The sequence below is a fragment of the Capsella rubella genome, unplaced genomic scaffold (genome assembly GCF_000375325.1).
Source record: "Capsella rubella cultivar Monte Gargano unplaced genomic scaffold, Caprub1_0 scaffold_3, whole genome shotgun sequence".
Classification (NCBI taxonomy): Eukaryota; Viridiplantae; Streptophyta; class Magnoliopsida; order Brassicales; family Brassicaceae; genus Capsella; species Capsella rubella.
In genome coordinates this window covers 3,423,087-3,443,825 of record NW_006238921.1, presented here as the reverse complement: position 1 = coordinate 3,443,825, position 20,739 = coordinate 3,423,087, and the positions used below count along the sequence as shown (strand labels likewise).

The window sequence follows — 20,739 nt, the reverse complement described above, 5'->3', positions numbered from 1 at the left end:
GAGAAAAGTTCAGTAGTCACTAGATGTAATTTTACCGGCCTAAAGCAACCGAAAGTTCCCTAAGTAAATCAAGGATTTCAGTTTAATTCTCAACATTAAAATCCAAAACCTTAAAACAAGAGTTGTACAACACGGGGAAAAAAAGTCAATAACGTAATGTATATATAAACAAGTCAACGGTCTCCTACTGAGGTCTAGTTGAGCTGAGTAACTTGGATCAGGTGGCTACGAGATGGAGACCAGATCGAGGAAGGACGCATGAGTAGGTGACGTACTTGACACTGTCGAGGAGCACCACCACAAAGATCCGGGAAAGTGATTTAGGATTCGGGGGCACCACTCTATCGGTTTCAGAGTCAACAATCTCTCTTGGATCAAGCAACACTGAGACAACCATGGAGGATGATGAGTTGGGTTTGTTCTTAGTGTTTCCATTGAAGGTCTTGTTTTGAGTTTCTTTGTTCGGCTGGGTTCCGGTGATATTGAGCTCAGATGCCAAACGTGAAACCGGAAGTCCCTCGAGAATTCTCCTGTTCTTCATTCTCTTGCCGTGGGTGGTGACATTTTGGAGCTGCTCCGCTGAAATGTTGGAGACTGATGATGGGACTATAGCACCAGGAGCAATATCAAACTGGAAAACTTCAGTACACATGCTATAATCCATTAGTGTCCCTGTAAGAGATTGCAGCAAAGAGTTAAAAATCCAGATCACTCCATTTAATACAACTGCAGAGTCGAATGATTACCTGAGCCACCTTCATGAAACCATTGATGAAGCCTTTTCCCTTCAGAAGATAGAGCCATTGACTGAGGGAGCATTGCTGCATTTCCTCTTAGCTCAGGAACAGCTAACGCAGAAGAAAGTGCACCAGGAATGGTCAAATCCGGTTCTTTGGTTTTTACTGTTGCAGTGATATTCTTCTTAGCTAAAGCAGTTGCTTTCTCACTCGCCAAAACAGAGTGAATTATCAAGTTCCCGTCAATCTTCACAAGCCCATTGTTTCTTGGGACATAGAGAGAAGCAAAAAGAGGGTCACTAGCATTGCTCACTGAACTTGGTCGTCCCTCTATTTTCGGATGAGGGTTATAATCTACTCCTCCACAACTATCGCTATCACCATGAACCCTCCTACTAGAATGTAAATGTCCGTCAGATATTCCACTTTCTCTTCTAACATCAGAACCATCACCGACCATTAGAACCTTCCCCTTGTGCTCATGGTAGTACCGGTGACCATCATATTTAGACAAACCGCCAAAGCTTCCACTTTCTCCTCCATAATTTACATTCATAAACGGAACTAATGTACCAAACAAGAAAACAAAGAAGAGAATTCCAATAAAACTAATACTAGCAACCTTCTTGAGCTTACTTTTGCCCTCATTCTTCTTACTCTCTGTCTTTTTCGATCTACAACTAGAGACAGGCTTAGGGGTTAACTTAGGAATGGGAACCAGCGGAGTCTGTGATCCATAACCCCTGACAGGATACGGTGGATATGGCATCCATTGATAAGGTAATGGCGGTGCAGCCATATAAGGATTCATAGGAGGAGCACCAGAAGCTACAGCCATTTGTTGCCTTAAAGCTACATTCTCAGCCATAACATAAGCAATCTTACCGTTCAGTTCAGCAATGGTAGCATTCATACTCTTCACTTTCCTTTCAAGCTCCTCAGTTTGTTGCTTCTTCCTCAACCTCGAAAGCTGAGCACTTTCACGGTTCCTGATCTGCCTTAACCTCTTCTTGTCGTCATCATCCTCTTCGTTGTTTGTAGCGACTGATTTATCATCGGACTTTTGATACTTGCGGCTCCTGTGTTCAAGGCCGGAGTCTTCTTTTTCCTTCTTCCTCTTGCTGACAGAAGACTTCTTGTGATTGCTCGATTCAGGGGAGGATAACGCGTCAACGGTGTCGGACACAAAAGTCGTCTTGGAGCCTTGAGATGAAACCTGAGAATGAACAGAATCAGATCGTCCTTCTGCGCCTCCATCGCCGTCTCTGTTTTCCGATGAGTCCAAATTGGAACGATTATTTCCCATCTCCTCAGGTATCACCGCCGCCGCGGGCTCCGCCAAATCGAAATCGAAGAAATCATCCGAACTATCAAACGGGAAATCGAAATCGGCAAAATCACCGTTCTCATCGTCGAGTAAGAAGTCGAGGTCAGAGAGAGGAGCATCCATTGAAATCGGATCAGAATCAGATAGGAAAAGAGGATCTAGCGGCGGAAACGAAATGATGTCGGAATCCGATAACATGCTAGGGTTCAGATTAGGTGTTTCCGGCGGAGGAACGATCACAGATGTTGATTGCGTCGTCACCATCGAAGGCTTTTGAAAGTTTCTTCTTCGTTTTCGCTTTCTCGATGGTTCCACACGGCTTATAAACTTAGGAAGAAGGCAACGAATAAAAAACCTTAAGAATTAGGAGAATATTATCATCCACGCGCTTTTTTCGCGTGTACATCAAACTCTGAACACGTACGTGTGTCATGGTTTAGACTTTAGTGACTTCGTCAAACAAAATCAAAAACCAATTTTGAGGTGATTTTGCTCTTACGTAAAAGGTGAAAGAGAGATCCATTTGTGATCTCCCCCAAAATAAATCAAATAAGAAAACCAGAAATTATTAAAACAAAGTCATAAACATTGCATAAATCCAAATTCCAAAAGCATACAAAACCATAGATCAAAATCCAACAAAGACAAGTCTTAAACAAATAATAATATCCGACAACTTTAACTGAAACTTAAGAAAGAGAGAGAGAGAGTAGTTCAGGCAAGAAACACCGAAGAAGAAGTCATCAAGAGACAGGATGTGAGAATTACCTTACAGTTCCAGAAACATAGGACTCTCAACATGATCCAAATAGACACCTATAGAAGTAAAAGAAAAGCCAAATATTTCAGGGATGATGATTTTTCTAACTTTCCCTTCCTTGAGATCGTAAGATAGTAAAAAGAAGGAGCCTGCGACAAATAAGGGTTCAAATACAAGCTCGCCGGTGCCAAGTCTACCCCTGAACATGAATCTTCTAATCAAGTTATGTGACTCTATCCAAGAAGAAGTCACGATTGTAGTTTTTGACCATTTTTGTTTGCTGGCATCTTCAAGAACCCACAAGTCGATATTACCGTCGATGATCATTTTCGTCACAGCTATCTTTTCGCCGTAGTTGGACAGACCTTCGACGTCCCCGGGTAACTCCATGACACTAAACTTTTCAGACCCCACATCAAAGCATATCAGAAAACGAACATTTTCGACCCATGCCAGATAATACACAACCCCATTGCTGCATATCCCTTGAGTTCTAGGATGAGCATAATGGAGATGCTCACATTCGATCTTCCTCCATTTCTTTCTCTTAGCTCCTAGAGTGAACACTTGATGCTCCTCCGTCACAGCCTCTCCTGATCTACTACGTGTAGGATTACGTGACACCGTCATGCACAACACTTTGTATTCACCCTTTACAGGATCATATCCAAAGAAGTGGAGTATGTCTTTCCTCACAGTTTTGACTCTCGGTAAAGTAATAAGCTGACGAGTACTAGGATTCCCAATCATCACTTTATTATTATCACACATACAGCTCATCAAGCCGCGGACAGGTGGAGAAAAGTTGTACCAATTACCCTGCCTCGGAGGGTTACAACTGACAGTGCGATGATCAGAAGATGGATCCTCCTGAGAGCAAGAGAGGAAGAAGTGCTGCATGTCTTGAACGCCGATTAATGAGATCAGAATGCGTGGCCGAGCCAAAGATTGATTCAGGTACAAGTTGGTGAAAATTTTGTTACGGACTATCGATGACCAGGATTTAGAAAGGGCAATGAGCTTCGTGATGCATTCGACCTCCAGTTTCATGCAAATCTCCTCTTTCATTTCGAGAGGCATCTTGTCCAACGGGTAGGTCTGGGACCTTGTCATTGGTGCTGAAATTTTACACCTCTTTTTTGTCGACCCAAGCCGCATCATGGCTGTTTTCATCAGCTCCCCCGCTCACTGTCTCGTCTGTTGTTTGCTCTGAAACCCTAGTATCTTTACAGATTTTGGAGATTTCTAGATACACCTCTCACTTTTCTTTTACATGGTGGACAAACGCTTAGCACCTAATCCTATAAGTCGATGCGTGGGCGGATCTAGACCGATGAAATTTAATTATTAGATTTTTAGTAAGCGTGGTCGGATCTAGACCAGTGAAATTTATTAGATGTTTAGTTCACGTGGACGGATCTATACCGATGAAATTTATGAGATTTTTAGTATGTGTAGACGGATTTAGACTCATGAAATTTATTAACTTTTTAGTTTGAAAATATTGACTGAATTTTTATTTATTTTTAGGAAACAAAAAGTAAAAAGTAATAAACTTTAAAATGGCTGGCTAAAAAGTAGATTTTCAAATGTAGAAATGACTTCAAACGACAAGTAAATAAAAACATAATCTCCAAAATTTAGATGTCAAGTTGGATAATATAATGTTTAGACACTAATTTCCAATGAATAAGATATTCAAAAACTTACAATTTTTTTTTAAAATGTTCCGTCAAGAATCTGCCTACAACTACAAGGCGGTGTTTGGCTGCCAGAATTTTACATAATTGTCCACCAAGATACATAATGATCCGTCTTGACACTATTAGACTCAAATATTGAATAAGGTTACATGATATATGATTAGAGCGTCGGACCACCACATACTGTCCGATCCAGACAGTCGTTTAAAGCACGTTTAGAGCATTGTTAAGAAAAGAAAAGAAAAAAGATATAGCCAAAATAATATTTTCAACACAAAATAATACGTTCATCTTCGAACAAGGAGGTTCCTCGATGCGAATTTTGTATGTGATATAATATAATAGATGAATGCATCAATCATTCCTAGATGATTCTATGAAATATTTGTGATCAATATATAGAAAAACATAGTATCATGCACAATAGCATGTGCGTGTTCTCTTTATTGATTTGATATGACTCTATAGTTACACCATCCCAAAATAAAATTAAAAAGCATAAGACTGCAAATTTTCTAAAATATATAGTAATAATATAGAGTGAAGTTATATGAGCTTCTTTTTGAGAAAGTAGCGTTTGAGATGCCAAACTTGAGTAACTGAAACGACAATAGCAAGTCCTAGAGACATTAAGCTTAGCTGCGCTATCCTCTTGTTTGTCTTCTCGTTTATATCCCTCATATATGCTTCCCTGCACCATTATTTATCAAAATAAACTAATCTTCATGTTCTAAGTCCTTTTTGCATATTTATTATAATTAAGATTGAGTTGAAAGCGCTACTGATCATAACCTGATTCGTAAATAGAGTATGTTGGCCCTAATAGCTCTCGCTATTTCCGTTGATTTTCGAACCGCAAGCTCCACGCCCTAGAAACAATATATATAGTATATATTCAACCACATGTATTTCTTGGGAATATATGTTAAGTTGGGAAATGAAGGAAGGGGCTTGCCTCGATCTTTTCTTTCTTAGCAACAGAATCCCAGTCTTTGGTTCTGATACCCGTTTTCCAATCAATACTGACGATAACAGAGTTATTGAGTGAGTGATGTGTCTGATCGTGATGCATTGATAAACAAGCTAAGAATGTTCCAGTCTCGCTCGTTGTGAACGCAGCCTGGCCGTGCGTCACGTTTGCTGTCTTGTACAGTTCCTTCCCGTACGGAGATGTTACCTACATTTATCCAAAACATCACATTAAGTTCTCTTTCTCTTACTTTACTCCAAACTCTAGACAACGTGTCTGAACCAAACCCTTATTTACTCAATCTTAGTGATGAGCAGATCCAGTATTTATCTATACATTGGTAGAAACAAAATAAGTGATTCATACAAGAATTTATGGGTATCTAGTTGATTTCTTCTACAAATCTATCATCAGTGCAATGTTGAAAAAAATATCAATAAAACCCAAAATAAAAATTCTCCTATAGTATATACTTAGCACATAACATATAAAGAAGCGGGTGGGTTATATATGTATATGAGTAATACAAGCATGCAAATAAACGAAGAGAAGTGGAGGGTGTGGGATACAAACCCGAACATCAAGTGTTGGACCAAGTTGAGTGAAACCCTCGTCGATGCAAATGTAATCGAAGACAACGATGACGTCGGCTTGGATCTCTTCGTAGAAGCATCTCTCTCCTGATGTTGGAACCGTTAACCATATAGCCTCCGCCGAGGGAAAAAGAGAGCCAACGCCTGCAAGGCAAATCAAACCAATAAAAAGCACCGGCGAGATCGACATCGTTTGAGATAGGAAGAGAGTCAAAAAAAAAAGATTAAGGTTATTGAAATCCAAAGAAAAGAAAAGAAAAAAAAAGAGAGTAAAAGTTTAATGTTATTACGTTATTAAGCAAGAGAGAAAGGTTTTAAGACAGTGGCGCGTGGAGTTTTAAAAAGGTTTATGTTTCAATTTTTGTAAAGGTGTAGGGAGCTTTGCCATTGGTAGGGGTTTGTTTTTGTATCCAATCAGTAATCGCCATGTCGGACGAGGGTGAACATTGTCCACGCGCCGTGGTCCGAGAGACGTTTTTCGGAGTAATTTTATTTACTTTGGAAAGTGCGTTTAATTTTGACCAGCAATATCAATCTCTATTAAGGAAGTAAATCCAAATAAAAAAAATAAAGAAAAATCACATTTGTTAAGGTTTCTTTTAAAATTTTGAATTTAATTTTATGTCACCATAATATATATATATATATATATATACGTACCTAAGTTTAATAATGAAAATAAATAATGAAATGAGAGAATCGACGACTGGGAACCACGAAACGTAGCAAAATCACACTTGAACCGAAGGTTTGAGAGACATGGCACGAGGCGCAACGACTGAAAGAACAAGTTCACAATCTCTATGAACTCAAGCTTTGAGGGGATTTACACAACTCCAGACCTCAAGTACAGCATATAAGAAACAAGTGCAAAAGCTTTTTCAAAATTTCAAAATATTAGTACTAGCTTTGATTTTAAGACTTACTTTTAGATTATTGTACTGCTACTATATAGTAGGTAGATTACGTAACGTTCGAGATTAACTGCTACTACTAGTATTTGATGAGATTGACATTTTGTTCCAACGTTAATTAATTGTACTTAGGGAACGACACTTTCAGTTTTTTTTTTATTATTCCCTCATAGTCAATCCTTCGCTGCATGGTCAGTTTTATTGACCCTCCTAGGCTTCGACTTTGGGATAATACTAACACTTCACCATGGGAAAATGAAATTGTGTGATACCAACCCAAAGTTGTATTTGTATGATTCCACCAAACCAACTTTTACAAATACTCACTTCTCGATAAATAAATAAAAATCATAATAACTATACACAAATTTCGAAAGAAAAAAAATGAATTGAATCGAATAATATATACTATTAAAAAAAAAAGACAGCAACTATCATTTTATTCTTCCCCACTTGATTGCGATTTGGGAGAGAGAGAGAGAGATAAAGGTCGAGAAAGTCTTTTCATCTCCTTCATCCTCAACCTCATCGATTCGCGTCTCTCTCTCTCTCTTTCTCTCTTCAGAATGCTCATCAGAAATTATCTCCTTTTCGTTTCCTTGATGTGTTTTCTCTTCTAATCCCCGGCCGGTGAGATATACCAAGGGGCAAATTTCAAAGATCCAGGAGAAGAGGATTTTGAAATTTTCAAAGCAGGGTGAGATTAGAAGAAGCTTTTCATCCATGGCTGCTCCTATGACCGAGAAGGAAGCTATGGTGGATCCTTTTCTGGTCGAGGCTCTTCAGAATCCTCGTCACCGTCTCACCAGTTTAGTCAATTTCGATTTTGCTTTCTCTCTTGTTGGCTTTCCATCTGATTTCGCTCATTTCATTTTGTGCTAGTTTTTTAGGGTTTCATATAATTTGTTGGGATTATTAGTTTCTCTAATCCTCGATCCTTTTGTTTGGTTCATTTCTGTGGTGATTAGGGTTTGATTAGATCCATTGCTATTCATAATCTGTCGTGATTGCTTGCTCTATGCCCCAATTCATAATCACTTTTTTATTTAGCTTAATCAGAATTAATCCTCAGGACTGCGATTGTTTCGTCGGCACCATGAACATTGAAGCTTGACTATTCCAATTCACTCTGATTTGGATTACTGTCTGTCTAATTTGGTCTTCTTTAAGCATCTTGTCTTCAAGTTTCAACTCTTTTTTTTTTTTTTTTTCCTGTTAAAGTTTAATATCTGTATCTGGAAAGATTCTATTTAAATGTGGTTGATGGGTAATTAAAAGGTTGCCTCTTTTTGCTGTTGTTGTTGGTGTGTGTTTTTAGTTTTGCGGATGGAGCTCGATATACAGAAGTTCTTTCAAAACCCTGAGCAGCTTCAGTTCGAATTCCGGCCCTTTCCAACATCCTACCTGCGTCTCGCTGCACATCGAGTTGCTCAGCATTATGGACTAGTAACCATGGCTTTGGACAATGGTAGTGGTGCGGGGGATGGATCCGAGAATAGAATCCTGGTGACGAAGACGGCGGAAAGTAGATTTCCTCATGTCTGCTTATCCGAAATCCCTGTGAAACAACCTGAGAATGGTAGACCTGAGGGTTTCAAAATCGCAATCAAGCCTAGACCCAAGAGATCTGGTTGTGGGGGTAGTGGATCAGAAGTTCAACAAAATCTTTTGAGAAGTGTTGAGGAGAGAAAAGAAGAGTATGATAAAGCCCGGGCTAGGATCTTTAACAGCCCTAGCAGTTCCGACTCTGAAGATTCTTCATCACTACGACCTCCCCCTCCTCTTGAAGGGAAACCCACATGTATAAACAGGAATGAAACTGAAGTGGCGGTTAATAATAACCTCGTTGATGCTGTTACTCGAGAATCTGGAAGGACTTCTCGAGTAGCCATTATCAGAGATAGAGAGAAAGACCGATATGACCCGGATTATGACAGGAGCTATGACAGGTACATCGTGGATCCTGCCTACAGGTAAACCATTTCATCTCTTCAGTGGCGATATGCAAGAGCTTCAATTAGTATACGCGCTGCAAAATAAAGTTCTTTTTCTTGTTTGTAGGTATGTTAGAGTTATGCCGTCTGGCCAAAGCTTCAACCCAATGCCAATCCATATTCCGTTTCACGATGGGGTTTTCCCTCAGATGCCAAGAGGTCATCAACCCAACCTAAACTATGGGCATCCGCTTAACCCTGCTTTGAGTCCCTTTACTAATAACCCGGCTTCTTATATACCTTGGCCAAACTCACCCTCTCTGAACTATGCGCAGTCGTTGAATGGTCCAGACACAAATCTTTTCAGGTTACTAACTGTTGTCCAATTCCTCATTTGATTGATATCTCTCAAATCTAGTGCTTAATGAGTCATCTGCCCTGCAGGTATCCTTCTGCAAGCAATCCCTGAGGACAAGAGTAGTGTTTGAGTACTTCAATGTCTGTAATGAAACGCAGAATTCTATAGATATTTATATTAGCCTTTAGGAGCTCTCTGTTCTGTTCCGAACAATGGCTTCGTTCTTATATAACAAGACATATACTCTTTTTCCTTAAATGATATTATTATCAAACTTTGAATGAATCGTTATACTAAAAAAGCCAAATCTTCGATGATGGCCTTCCTCTACCTCTAGGATGAACCAAACAAATTGTTCAAAGGAACTTGATTCTTAAATGTGAACTTTTTATGGAAATATTCTCTCGTGTTTGAGAATGGTTACCACCTTTAATTGTATTTGTTTTATTTGCTACTTGTAAAAAATATGAGGTCATGAAGACTTGGAGGGTCCTTTTCTCTAAGTTTGTAGAGAAGAAGACACTTCCCAAAATTCCTAAACGAATAATCAAATCACTCGAGTACTCCCTTTGACCAATGGTCTCAAATAACAAAATTGGATTATAGCTTTATGGATTTGGTAATCAACAATTTTTTTGGGGGATTTATGGAGAAAAATACCAATCAAGATTTATAAAATTGTTTTATTATTATTTTTACATTGATTTGGTCACTTTACTACTAACTTGAGATATTTTTGTCAAACAATTCCCGAGTCAGACAAACAAAAAATAGAACCGAAATACGCACTCTTTACGTGTGTGTGTGTATTAGATAACGAGTTTAACAAATCTTTTTAAGAGGAAAAACTGGAACTAAACTTTTTAAGTTCAGATTAAAAAAAACAAAGGATGAGGTCTGACTAGGTGAGACAAGATCAGGACATGCCAGCAATGAACCCACCACCATTGCTTTAAATCACTCACCTCCTAAATTATTTTAACTTTCATTATAAAAGCTAAACAAAACAATCCATATACTTTTATTGAGTTTCGTCCATTCAATGATTCCATTATATGCCGACTTTATCATTGGTAGTAAATAAGTTTCGGGTATGATTAAGGAAGGATGTAATAAGAGCAGCAGATCCTGGATTTCTGCTTCCCTTTGTCTTGTCACTTTTTTTTTTTTTTTTGCTTATTGGCTACTTCATCATTCATGTCATTGTTTTTTACAATGTACTATTTGCATCAATGAATTGATCACTGGTCAATCACATATCTAAATCTTCTCTAATAACGCACATTATTGTAAGTAGTGTAAAAGGGGATGGAACAGTTTTACCAACTCCAATATACTTTCATTGTAAAAGCTACAAGCAACTCAGCTTTTAAAACAAATCTACAACAACAACAAAAAATGGGAAAGCAGGGAACATTTGTGAAGTAAGTTTTTGATTTTCCTTCAAGATCGATTCATTTTAAACCTTGAGTGTGCCCGTACCATACCGTACGGATGTACAAAAGTGAACTCATCTTTACATGAATCATAAAGAAGAAAGCTACAAGGGTTAAAACAAGGCTGTGACCTGAAAAGACCACTTCAGAACACTTAGACACAGAACTTGATCACACAGTGACGCCGGATTGTATCCATGTTAAACTGATAAGACTGCACAGAGTAACGCCACTGGATAATGCCAAGAACGATCAGCAGACTCAAAATCAATGTTCTTGATGACTGCAGATACATTTTGAACCTACAAAAATTCAAATTTACCAACACATTTTCAAATTGGATCAACATTGCAAGCTATAGGTTAACAAAAGACAAAAGGGTCAACGAATCAGAATCTTGAAGAAGTGTTATTACCAAAAGGTTTCGACTTTAATCGTCTCGAGTTGGGAATAAAGTTAAGACTGTTCTCCCTCCATTAGCATTGGCAGATTCCAAATCCTCAGCGTAATTACCAACTGGACTATGCAATGATGGTGTTGACATTCTGTGAATTGGTTGCTGCTGCTGTTGCTGAGTTTGCCTCGCCAAGAACGAAGGATCGAACTTCCCATTCGTCGGTGATCCAAACCCATTACTCGTCGGCGATCCAAATTGCCCATTACTCGTCGGTGAGTGGAATCCCCCATTCGTAGGCGAGCCAAAATGAGCGGATGCGATTTGTCGGTGGTGGAACTGAGGCGGTTGTAAATGAGGATTAGCAGCTGCAGCCGCCGCCGCAGCAGCAGCAGCAGCCATTTGCTGTTGCTGTTGAAGAGTAGCAATTGGAACAAAAGACGGCATGAAATGATCAGAGCTTGGAACTCGATTCGGATGAAGAAAATGAGCAGGCACCGGAGAGCTAGCAAAGAGACGATCCGTGGCCGGATCTGAACCAGCTCCACCACCAGAAGACAAACCCTGCATTCTCTTAAGATAAAGCCTATACTTTTGCAAATGACTCGCAACGTTTTCTCTGGTTAGCCCATCAACACTCATAAGCTGCATAATGGTTTTGGGAACAGCGTTCTTAATCCCTAAATGCGCGACCGCATCAACGAAACGCTTATGCAGCTGCGGCGTCCAAACGAGACGGGGTCGTTTCAAAGTCCGGGCAGGTTCGTCTCCGGCAGCTCCAGAGCCTAGATCTGCAGAATCTGCAGCGAATTCGGCTGAGGAATTGGCTTGAGAAGAGGGAAGCTGAAGCTGAGAAGGTGTAGGAGGTGTGGTTTGGTGATGATGAGGTTGATTTGAGTTTCCGTTTCCATGACTAGGGCTTCGTATATCGAAGGCTAGAGCTAGATCGGGTGAGATAAGAGATTGAGATAAAGGCATGAGCTCTTCTGGGGATGGTAACTGTTCTTCCCATCTCGCGAACCAGTCCGAGTCGTCTTCTCTCATTATCTTCAATAATTAAAAACAGAGAGAGCTAAAAACCCCAGATTATTAACTGTTGTTGATCTCACAAACCCAGAAACATTTGGAGAGATCACAGAGAGAAAATAACAAACTTACTAGGATGCAAATAATCAAATTCGATCTAAGGGAGTAGAGAAAAAAACAAACTTATTACAAAGTGAGAAAATTTGAAAAGAGGAAACGAGAAAAAGGTTTGATTTTTATCAGAGTCTGGCTTGAAGAAGAAGAGCAAAAAAGAGAGAGAGAAAGAAAGGGAATCTGAGAATTAGATGATGATTGAGAAAGATGGAGAGAAGTTCGAGGTGGATCTTCTTTTTTTCTCAGCTTCCTTTTTTTTTTTTTTGGTACTCTTCTCTGCTTTTTTCAATCTCTAATTTATGATCAAGAGTACTTTACCAAATCTACATTTTACTTTTAAGTTCTGATTATTTTTATTTTTATTACATAGTTTTTGTGATTTCAATCATATCAAAGAATCGACCGACGCTAATTTTTGGGTGTGGAAGAAGTCCCACTTTTAGAATCGATGAAGTAAACCTGAACCCACTACACAACTAAACAACTAGATTTTGGTTGATGATCTTCTTTTTTTTTATTGCCTTTTCTTATAAATAACTTTCTAGAACTTTATTTCATTGGAATGACAAAGAAGATTTACTACTTATCTTTGAATGAGAGACACTGAGCAAAGATAAGGAGACGACTTTGTTCTATTTTTACAAATTATGGTTCTATCCTGATTACAAATTCTTTTATCAGTGTATAAGTTATGATGATGACTAGGTGTGTTAGTTTGGACTTTTTGGTAAACATAATTAACATTATCACTCTTTTGGCAATATAAACGTGTATACTTGGCTTACATTATGTTTCTTTTCTATTCAGTTTTCTTCTATTAAAACTATATTGTTTACTTGTAACAATTTTAAAATATGTTATACTGTTAGCATGTCATTGTCAATAAAACAATTATGTTTTTCGAAGAAATTTGAAAGGTCCAATGTGGTGAATTCACTTGCAAGCAAAGACAAGGAGATTGAATTTGATATGAATATGAACATATCAAAACAAGGATCATCATCATTCATCAATAGTTGAATAACAATGAAAACGTTGTAACTGTTGGATTAATATTTAGTCTATTCCAAGTAAAGATACAAAAACAAAAACGTCATTTAATTTTCTTTTGTTATGACAAAACAAGGAACGTAATGAATCTTTTTCATGCTCAAATACTGCTCATTCTCTATATCTTCAATTCGAAACAGAAGTTGAGAAGATGGTTCGCACAACCCTATACATAGATTTAGTTTCTCCATATATAGATATTAACTCATCCCTTACGTTCGGTTTCTCTTTTTCATCTCCGCATGAAGATGTTGGTGAGATTCCCACCGTATTTAAACACGTTGAGTTTGCGAGGATATACGCCGCAAATTGTTTCTCTTCACTTCTTCGTTTGTATCCTCTCCACTCAAAGATCTCAAGTTGAGACAACAAACATCCCGGCACCGAACTCGGTTGGTTCCATGAAAGTTGGACATCTTCAGGGTAAACAATGAAAGCCTGAGAAGCAGGAAGAGAACGTTTAATTTTAATTGTAACACAACATCAAAATCAAACTTTGAAGATGTAGAAAGGTATTACAGAGTTGATCCTGAGAGTTTTTAGTTTCGGAGCATTATGAAGCAAAAGCATAAGTGGCTCCATCCAATGATGCTCTGAGGAAGGAAGACACAACTTCAACTCTATAAGCCGGGGGAAGTTAATGGCATTACAACAACCAACCTGCAGTTGAGTGAAACAGAACACATTAACATTGGCATTAGGCAAACCGTAGCAATACGATCATCACAAGCGGAAAAAAGCAGAAGAAAAAGAGAGTATATATATATATATATGATATAAAATGGTTACCTTTAACGAACGTAAACTGAGAATCCTGACAGAGGAAAAAGATGTCATAAAGTTTAACTCATTGTTCGGGGGATAACCATAGAGAGATATGATGGCCCCTTCAAGGCGTGGCATGTTCTTGATCGAGAAAGAGTCTCTTAAAGGGTCAGCGACAGTAATGTTTACAAAAATTAATCCAGGGGAATCTATAACCAAGGGCTTATCATCGTTATTGTCAGGTAATGGGAAATACACATACGTTAACAACAATAAAGAAGGAACTTTCACACTGAACCTGTTCACATTGTCACGCTTGGTTCGAACCACAAGCAACTGTCTTAGAACAGGGCAACTCGATAAAAGCTTAACATGAGAATCTTGGTCTTTATACACCACACGGGAAAGGACCAGAAATTTAAGGGACGGGAAGCAAGCCGGAGAAGGAACATCAACGAGAATCTTGTCGGATAGAATCAATTGCACAAGCGTTTTGCAGGTGTAAAGCCTCTTAGGCAAGCTGGTAGGATCGGAGAGATGGCAAAGAATTAGAATTAGTTCTCGAGCGCAGCGTTCAACTGCAACCGAGACCCACTTTCCGAGATCTGCATCGACAAGAGGACATTGTCGATGGATTCTGATACGCAAGCTTTCTAGTACAGGTGCCTTGTTCAGTTGCAGTGACTTGTCAAGGAAGTCCCAAACGATCTTCTCGTCTCTGTCTTTTTCTATGTAGTCAAGTCTATGCATCATTGTCCAGAGAAAACTCCATCGTTTCGACAAAACCATGGTTTTCACTGCATCTTTTACTGGGACTAGAGTCAATATCTGCACCAATAAATCCTCATGCAACGCACTGATCCTGTCGTGGCAAAACTCAGCATCTGATGACATCTCCTAAAGACCTGTGTCGTCAGAAAAATAAACAAAGCCCTAAGTTTGATGAACTATAACAGAAGAGACCTTAACTTTCCTTCGTAGCAAGATAAGTTTTTTATTTTATTTATAAAGGAATCTGAATACTCGAATAATGTTCAGGAAAAGGAATTGCGCGTCACTGCTGCGAAGAAACATTGGGCTTCTTAGCCCATATTTTGCAGATTTGGTAACCATCAACTACTCTATTTCGAGTATTGTCTCTCTCATACTTTAGCGGCGACTTCACTTTAGATTCTTCTAGGGTTTCCAGATTGTACCCTAGAGAAAAGCCTCCTATATATTACACACGTATTCACCTTTCTGTTGCAGAGTTTAGACTTGAGGGCTTGAGACTGCAGAGAGAATTAATAGTAGTAACACGTCATCTCCGTGCTTCTTTGTCTACAATTTTGGTAAAAGTGATGACGCCATCGCTCTTTCCCAAATGTAGACAAAGCAATACCGTGATGACGTCGTAGAGATTTCGTTGAAGCTACGAACGTTTTTCTATTTTCTTGGCTCGTTGTTTGATTTCATAGAGTGATTGAATTCGTTTATTCTGATGAATTTGTTAGAGATCTTGCTCTGAACTAAATCCTCACTTCATAACCTTAACTCTTGTCTTCTTTTTTTGATGGAGAAAGCTTATTAGACTAGTTTAATGGTAGTAGATGTACCAAATATAATAATTAGCTTTGTCTATAATTTATAGCATACATCATATTTCAAAGGAGAGACATTAATGTTAAACCCACGCATGTAAATTTTGGTTTGATTTTCTCTTACGTCAAATTAAAAATAATCGTTTCAAAAAATATAAAGAATATTCGATTCTTTCATAAAATCCGGAGATAAGTATGGATTCGATTCATCAGATTTTTGGTTAAGAAAGAAAGAAAAACAGTTCATTGCATTCCAAGACATGCAACCAAAATGATCTGGTAGGTTTATATGAAAAAAGTTAAATCATATTATCCAGCTATAACAAAAAAAAATACAAAATAAAAACATTATCCAAAGTTGAGAAAACATCTTTATCCAAAAATTAAAAGAGACAAAAGATGAACAGGTGAACAGATGAGAATGAGATGGTTCAGTAGTCGTCGCTTCTAATCAACTTCCACTTCTTCCACGAAAACAAGCAATTCGATCTAACGTGAAAGCAAGGATTCGAAGATTTTGCCTCATACTCCAAGCTACAATTCCAAACAAACATTCTTATTATACCTTTCACTTCTCTTCTGTCTGTAATCCTCTTCACCCATTCATCTTCTCTCGTTTTAGATCAGTCCATTGTCGTTGATTCCCACAGGTTTGTTTTCCATTTCTTGTTGATCCCAATCCTCGGTTCTTCACCGTGCATTCTCCTGTTTATGATTCGTTTCTTATCAAAGCTCTAAACTTTATGTCTAAGATTTGTGAAAAGAACTAACCTTTCCCTCTGAAATTGAGATGATTGAGTTTCTCTGTTTCTGTCTGTTTTAGTTTTCGAAGCCAATTGTGGTTTAGAGTCTGAAGGTTTTGACTTTATGAGTTGAGATTGAAGCCCACTCTTGATTTGCAACAACATTTGTGTTTTTTTCTAATTTTGTCCTCATTTATGGCTTTGGTATATCTTATGTTTTGATCCCAAATTTGATCATACATTAAATTGAGAAGACTTTGTCTTGCTGTAGTTCCAATGAGGACAAAAATACAGTGATGGGTCCTATATATTCTCGTGTTTATCTTCCTCTTGGTTAAGAGTTAAGACAGACTGATAAGTATGAGCAAAAGAGGCTCTCTTTTTCTTTTTTCTTGTCTTATGTCATCACCATGACTGTAACGGTTTGAGCTGAATAAGATTCAATGTTTCTATAATTGTCTCTCATGTATAGGTTCTTGGTTTATTTGGATGTGGTGATTATGGATATGGAGTCTTGGAAGTTGCTTAGGAGTATTTGCATACTTTCTTTTCTCCTTGGCTCTTGCTTTGTGTATCAAAGTCTTCGTGTTGTTGATGCTCAAGAAGATCCAAAACCAGCTGTCACTTTTCAAGTAGATGCTTCTAATGGAGCTGGACGACCCATTCCTGAAACGCTATTTGGGATATTCTTCGAGGTTTGTTAATGTTACAGTCTCAAATAGATCTCTGCTATATACACAATGTGTTCAAAGTAATCGCAAGCTTTATATGCTATATGTTAAATCATTTACAGGAGATCAACCATGCTGGTGCAGGTGGATTATGGGCCGAACTTGTTAGCAACAGAGGTTAATTTTTTTTTAGCTTTTTATCGCTGAAAATCTGTGGGAATCAATAGTTGTTTGGCTTCATTTTCTTTACTTACATGATGGGAAAAAAAGGCAGTAGTAACTCTTACGCAAACACTTTGGTTTCCAGGGTTTGAAGCTGGTGGGCAAAACATACCTTCTAATATTTGGCCATGGTCCATTGTTGGTGATCATTCATCCATATATGTAGCAACAGACCGTTCATCATGTTTTGAACGGAATAAAATCGCATTGAGAATGGATGTGCTCTGTGATAGCCAAGGTTGTCCTTCAGGAGGTGTTGGGGTTTATAACCCTGGTTACTGGGGCATGGTGAGTGTCAATTGTGAAAAACTTTTACAGCTCGGGTTTTGTTCCCTCGGTGTCAAGAGTATGGGTAAAGCTTTTTTTTTTTTTTTTCATTTTCTATCTTCTGTTAGAATATTCAAGAAGGAAAGAAGTACAAGGTGGCTCTTTATGTGCGTTCGACTGGTGATATCGATGTCTCTGTGTCATTTACGAGCTCGAATGGATCACTTACTCTTGCTTCTGAAAAGATCACGTGAGAAAAAATTTCAGATTCTTCAGTTAAGTCTGAATACGTTTCTGTTGTAGTTTCAATCTGTAAAAGTTTCAATTGTGTGCTTTCATTTGTTTCAATGCAGAGCTTCTGCTTCTGATGTTTCAAAATGGACTAGAAAGGAGGTTCTTTTGGAGTCAAAAGGGACAGATCCTAGTGCAAGACTTCAGTTAACAACAACCAAGAAAGGGTCAATATGGATTGACCAAGTCTCGGCCATGCCAGTGGATACTTACAAGGTTCTTTTTCTTCTTTCTGATTTCCCTATAGACCCTTGAGACTAGAGATTGCAGATAGAGAAAATATCAGAAGAAAGGAAAACATCAAATGTTCAATTTTTTTGGTTGATTGCAGGGACATGGTTTTAGAAACGATCTATTCCAAATGATGGTTGATATAAAACCCCGTTTCATCCGATTCCCAGGTAATATTTTAAGGCTAATAGTATTTTTGTTGCTTGTTCTGTCCAGATACGCACTTCATAGTTTATTGTCGTAAAAAGCTTGATTTAAGATGATATAAGCTAAAGACTATTCTTTACTCTTGATAACATAGGTGGTTGTTTTGTCGAGGGTGAATGGTTAAGTAATGCATTCCGCTGGAAAGAAACCGTAGGACCTTGGGAAGAGAGACCTGGCCATTTTGGTGATGTTTGGAAGTATTGGACAGATGATGGCCTTGGCCACTTCGAGTTCTTTCAAGTGAGACTTTTTTTTTCTTTCTATTGAGTCTATTTAGCTCCTCAGTTTTGGATCTGTAATTGTTCCCAAAGCTCAATGTTAAATGAACATTCTTGCAGTTGGCTGAAGACATTGGTGCAGCCCCGATATGGGTGTTTAACAACGGTATTCCATCATTCTCCGAACCCGCTTGTAACTGATTAATATATCTTTTGTTTTCCAAATCTATCAACCTTGTTGTTTTTTGTCAACTGCATCTATCAACCTTATTCTTTACCTTTGTGCAGGAATTAGTCATAATGATGAAGTTGAAACTGCCAGTATCATGCCCTTTGTTCAAGTATAATTACGAAACCTTCCTCTGTTTCACGAGTGGAGAAAAGCCCAAAAACCAAAATTTTTCCTCTTTTTGTTTCAGGAAGCACTCGACGGTATTGAGTTCGCCCGAGGAGATGCTAATTCTACATGGGGATCTGTTAGAGCTAAAATGGGACGCCAGGAGCCTTTTGAACTGAAATACGTTGCTATTGGAAATGAAGATTGTGGAAAAACTTACTACAGAGGTTTGCACTTTTTTATGATCACATTTGACTTAGACCTTTATTGAGCAGCTTTGATACTAAAATAGATAACAACTTTACAGGAAACTATATTGTGTTCTATGATGCTATAAAAAAGGCCTACCCAGATATCAAAATCATCTCCAACTGTGATGGATCCTCTCGTCCGCTCGACCACCCAGCTGATTACTATGACTACCACGTAAAATTTCTGTCTTGACAGAAACTGTATAAAATGTCTTGTGTTCTCTCTTCTGCCTGAAAAAAGTGTTTCCTTCTGTCACAGATTTACACTTCTGCTAGCAATTTGTTTTCGATGTATCATCAATTTGACCGCACTTCACGCCATGGTCCAAAGGTATGGAAATAGATTATCCAAAGAAAAGAAAAGATAAGCTTTCAGCATTATGCTCACTCGTGAACTTTGTTTCCAGGCTTTTGTCAGTGAATATGCTGTGACTGGAAAAGATGCTGGTACAGGAAGCCTTCTCGCCTCTCTTGCAGAAGCTGCGTTTCTCATTGGTCTTGAAAAGAATAGGTTTCCTTCCTCTTCCCAGGCTTTGATCCCCACTAAAAATAAAATCAAATGAGTAAAGTGTGAGATGCTTTCTTTATTGCAGTGACATTGTGGAAATGGCAAGTTATGCGCCACTCTTTGTGAACACAAACGATAGACGGTATCTCTCACGTCTCACCTAGTTACTACTTCGTTTTCTGTTCTTGTGTTTACTCAGTAAGTAAGGAAACAGTCTCAAATTCTTGAATTGGTTACAGGTGGAATCCTGATGCAATAGTCTTCAATTCATCTCATCTATATGGAACTCCTAGCTATTGGGTCCAACGGTTCTTTGCAGAGTCAAGTGGAGCAACTCTTCTTACTTCAACACTCAAGGGAAACTCTTCTTCTCTTGTCGCATCTGCAATCTCCTGGAAAAACAATGGCAAAGACTACATACGCTTAAAGGTAAACTGAGAGAAATAACCGCAGAAACTACAACCCTGAACTCTCACTCTGACCCCTTAAAGAAAGATAGAAACTGTTTTCAAAGTCTGTTAACTTCCAGTTTATTATATGCAGGCAGTAAACTTCGGAACTAACTCAGTAAATATGAAAGTGTTGGTAACTGGATTGGACCCGAACGTGATGAAAGTTTCGGGATCAAAGAAGACAGTTCTTACATCTACCAATGTGATGGATGAAAATTCCTTCTCACAGCCAGAAAAGGTAAAATCACGAAATTGACGAATCATCATCATCATTTACCCTTTCTATACTGCTTAATTCTTTTTTTTTTTTTTTTTTTTGCAGGTAGTGCCACACGAAAGCTTGCTAGAGTTGGCTGAGGAGGACCTGACCGTTGTTCTCCCGCCACATTCCTTCTCTTCATTCGATTTGTTGAAGGAATCTGCAAAGATAAAAATGCCAATTTCTGATTCTTCTTCCCATCAGAAAACTACCACTCTCTGAAGAGTAACGATGAAAAATAAGTATACAAATTCATGTCAAACGTCGTCTCCTTGTGGTTAAATTATAATCAACTATCTCTCATCTCAGTCTTACCCATTTGTATAAAATTATACTGTTAGTTTGGTAAATAAAAGCTGCTACCTCCAGGTATTTTGCGCCTGTGGATAACTTGATATGCAAGAATGGAGAAACAACTGTT

At 38.4% G+C, this 20,739-nt stretch overlaps 7 protein-coding genes across 7 annotated transcripts; 2 read left to right on the top strand and 5 right to left on the bottom strand.

Annotated features, from left to right (window-relative positions):
- Positions 1-75: 75 nt before the first annotated feature.
- Positions 76-2,392, bottom strand: LOC17890595 (bZIP transcription factor 28). Its single transcript, XM_006296722.2, has 2 exons — positions 747-2,392; positions 76-672 (listed from the first exon to the last, which is right to left on the bottom strand). Exons 1-2 carry the CDS (start codon positions 2,326-2,328, stop codon positions 218-220), a joined length of 2,037 nt encoding a protein of 678 aa, XP_006296784.1. The 5' UTR covers positions 2,329-2,392; the 3' UTR covers positions 76-217.
- Positions 2,393-2,595: 203 nt separating this feature from the next.
- On the bottom strand, positions 2,596-4,183 carry LOC17890782 (putative F-box protein At3g10790). Its single transcript, XM_006299252.2, has one exon. It carries the CDS (start codon positions 3,995-3,997, stop codon positions 2,834-2,836), a length of 1,164 nt encoding a protein of 387 aa, XP_006299314.2. The 5' UTR covers positions 3,998-4,183; the 3' UTR covers positions 2,596-2,833.
- A 741-nt stretch (positions 4,184-4,924) lies between these two features.
- Positions 4,925-6,416, bottom strand: LOC17893464 (transmembrane emp24 domain-containing protein p24delta6). Its single transcript, XM_006299755.2, has 4 exons — positions 6,071-6,416; positions 5,483-5,704; positions 5,320-5,396; positions 4,925-5,218 (listed from the first exon to the last, which is right to left on the bottom strand). The coding sequence occupies exons 1-4, from the start codon at positions 6,278-6,280 to the stop codon at positions 5,074-5,076; spliced, it is 654 nt and encodes a 217-aa protein (XP_006299817.1). The 5' UTR covers positions 6,281-6,416; the 3' UTR covers positions 4,925-5,073.
- A 1,081-nt stretch (positions 6,417-7,497) lies between these two features.
- Positions 7,498-9,591, top strand: LOC17893455 (cAMP-regulated phosphoprotein 21). Its single transcript, XM_006298040.2, has 4 exons — positions 7,498-7,812; positions 8,323-8,977; positions 9,066-9,305; positions 9,383-9,591. Exons 1-4 carry the CDS (start codon positions 7,728-7,730, stop codon positions 9,405-9,407), a joined length of 1,005 nt encoding a protein of 334 aa, XP_006298102.1. The 5' UTR covers positions 7,498-7,727; the 3' UTR covers positions 9,408-9,591.
- A 1,121-nt stretch (positions 9,592-10,712) lies between these two features.
- On the bottom strand, positions 10,713-12,484 carry LOC17891306 (transcription factor MYBC1). The gene is made up of 2 exons (XM_006298029.2): positions 11,148-12,484; positions 10,713-11,034 (listed from the first exon to the last, which is right to left on the bottom strand). The coding sequence occupies exon 1, from the start codon at positions 12,168-12,170 to the stop codon at positions 11,163-11,165; it is 1,008 nt and encodes a 335-aa protein (XP_006298091.1). The 5' UTR covers positions 12,171-12,484; the 3' UTR covers positions 10,713-11,034; positions 11,148-11,162.
- A 1,022-nt stretch (positions 12,485-13,506) lies between these two features.
- Positions 13,507-14,870, bottom strand: LOC17892788 (putative FBD-associated F-box protein At1g05080). Its single transcript, XM_023787004.1, is given in 3 exon segments — positions 13,507-13,598; positions 13,601-13,732; positions 14,117-14,870. Coding segments are annotated over 3 exon segments (936 nt in total). The 3' UTR covers positions 13,507-13,548.
- Positions 14,871-16,016: 1,146 nt separating this feature from the next.
- On the top strand, positions 16,017-20,690 carry LOC17892297 (alpha-L-arabinofuranosidase 1). Its single transcript, XM_006299528.2, has 18 exons — positions 16,017-16,311; positions 16,877-17,099; positions 17,198-17,252; positions 17,383-17,585; positions 17,693-17,814; positions 17,918-18,071; positions 18,187-18,256; positions 18,388-18,533; positions 18,632-18,677; positions 18,800-18,852; positions 18,931-19,075; positions 19,156-19,274; positions 19,359-19,430; positions 19,507-19,610; positions 19,693-19,749; positions 19,847-20,036; positions 20,151-20,297; positions 20,382-20,690. Exons 2-18 carry the CDS (start codon positions 16,905-16,907, stop codon positions 20,538-20,540), a joined length of 2,037 nt encoding a protein of 678 aa, XP_006299590.1. The 5' UTR covers positions 16,017-16,311; positions 16,877-16,904; the 3' UTR covers positions 20,541-20,690.
- The last annotated feature ends 49 nt before the right edge of the window (positions 20,691-20,739 follow it).

Excerpts from the sequence above, each read along its gene's own strand:
- LOC17890782 (XM_006299252.2), bottom strand. The coding sequence starts at position 3,997 with ATGAAAACAGCCATGATGCGGCTTGGGTCGACAAAAAAGAGGTGTAAA.
- LOC17893455 (XM_006298040.2), top strand. The coding sequence starts at position 7,728 with ATGGCTGCTCCTATGACCGAGAAGGAAGCTATGGTGGATCCTTTTCTG. Across the intron at positions 8,978-9,065 it reads ATCGTGGATCCTGCCTACAG|GTATGTTAGAGTTATGCCGT; the intron begins GTAAACCATTTC and ends TCTTGTTTGTAG. Across the intron at positions 9,306-9,382 it reads CCAGACACAAATCTTTTCAG|GTATCCTTCTGCAAGCAATC; the intron begins GTTACTAACTGT and ends TCTGCCCTGCAG.
- LOC17892297 (XM_006299528.2), top strand. The coding sequence starts at position 16,905 with ATGGATATGGAGTCTTGGAAGTTGCTTAGGAGTATTTGCATACTTTCT. Across the intron at positions 17,253-17,382 it reads CGAACTTGTTAGCAACAGAG|GGTTTGAAGCTGGTGGGCAA; the intron begins GTTAATTTTTTT and ends TTTGGTTTCCAG. Across the intron at positions 19,750-19,846 it reads GTGAACACAAACGATAGACG|GTGGAATCCTGATGCAATAG; the intron begins GTATCTCTCACG and ends AATTGGTTACAG.
- LOC17890595 (XM_006296722.2), bottom strand. The coding sequence starts at position 2,328 with ATGGTGACGACGCAATCAACATCTGTGATCGTTCCTCCGCCGGAAACA. Across the intron at positions 673-746 it reads GTTTCATGAAGGTGGCTCAG|GGACACTAATGGATTATAGC; the intron begins GTAATCATTCGA and ends AATCTCTTACAG.
- LOC17893464 (XM_006299755.2), bottom strand. The coding sequence starts at position 6,280 with ATGTCGATCTCGCCGGTGCTTTTTATTGGTTTGATTTGCCTTGCAGGC. Across the intron at positions 5,705-6,070 it reads GTCCAACACTTGATGTTCGG|GTAACATCTCCGTACGGGAA; the intron begins GTTTGTATCCCA and ends GGATAAATGTAG. Across the intron at positions 5,219-5,319 it reads ATACTCTATTTACGAATCAG|GGAAGCATATATGAGGGATA; the intron begins GTTATGATCAGT and ends ATAATGGTGCAG.
- LOC17891306 (XM_006298029.2), bottom strand. The coding sequence starts at position 12,170 with ATGAGAGAAGACGACTCGGACTGGTTCGCGAGATGGGAAGAACAGTTA.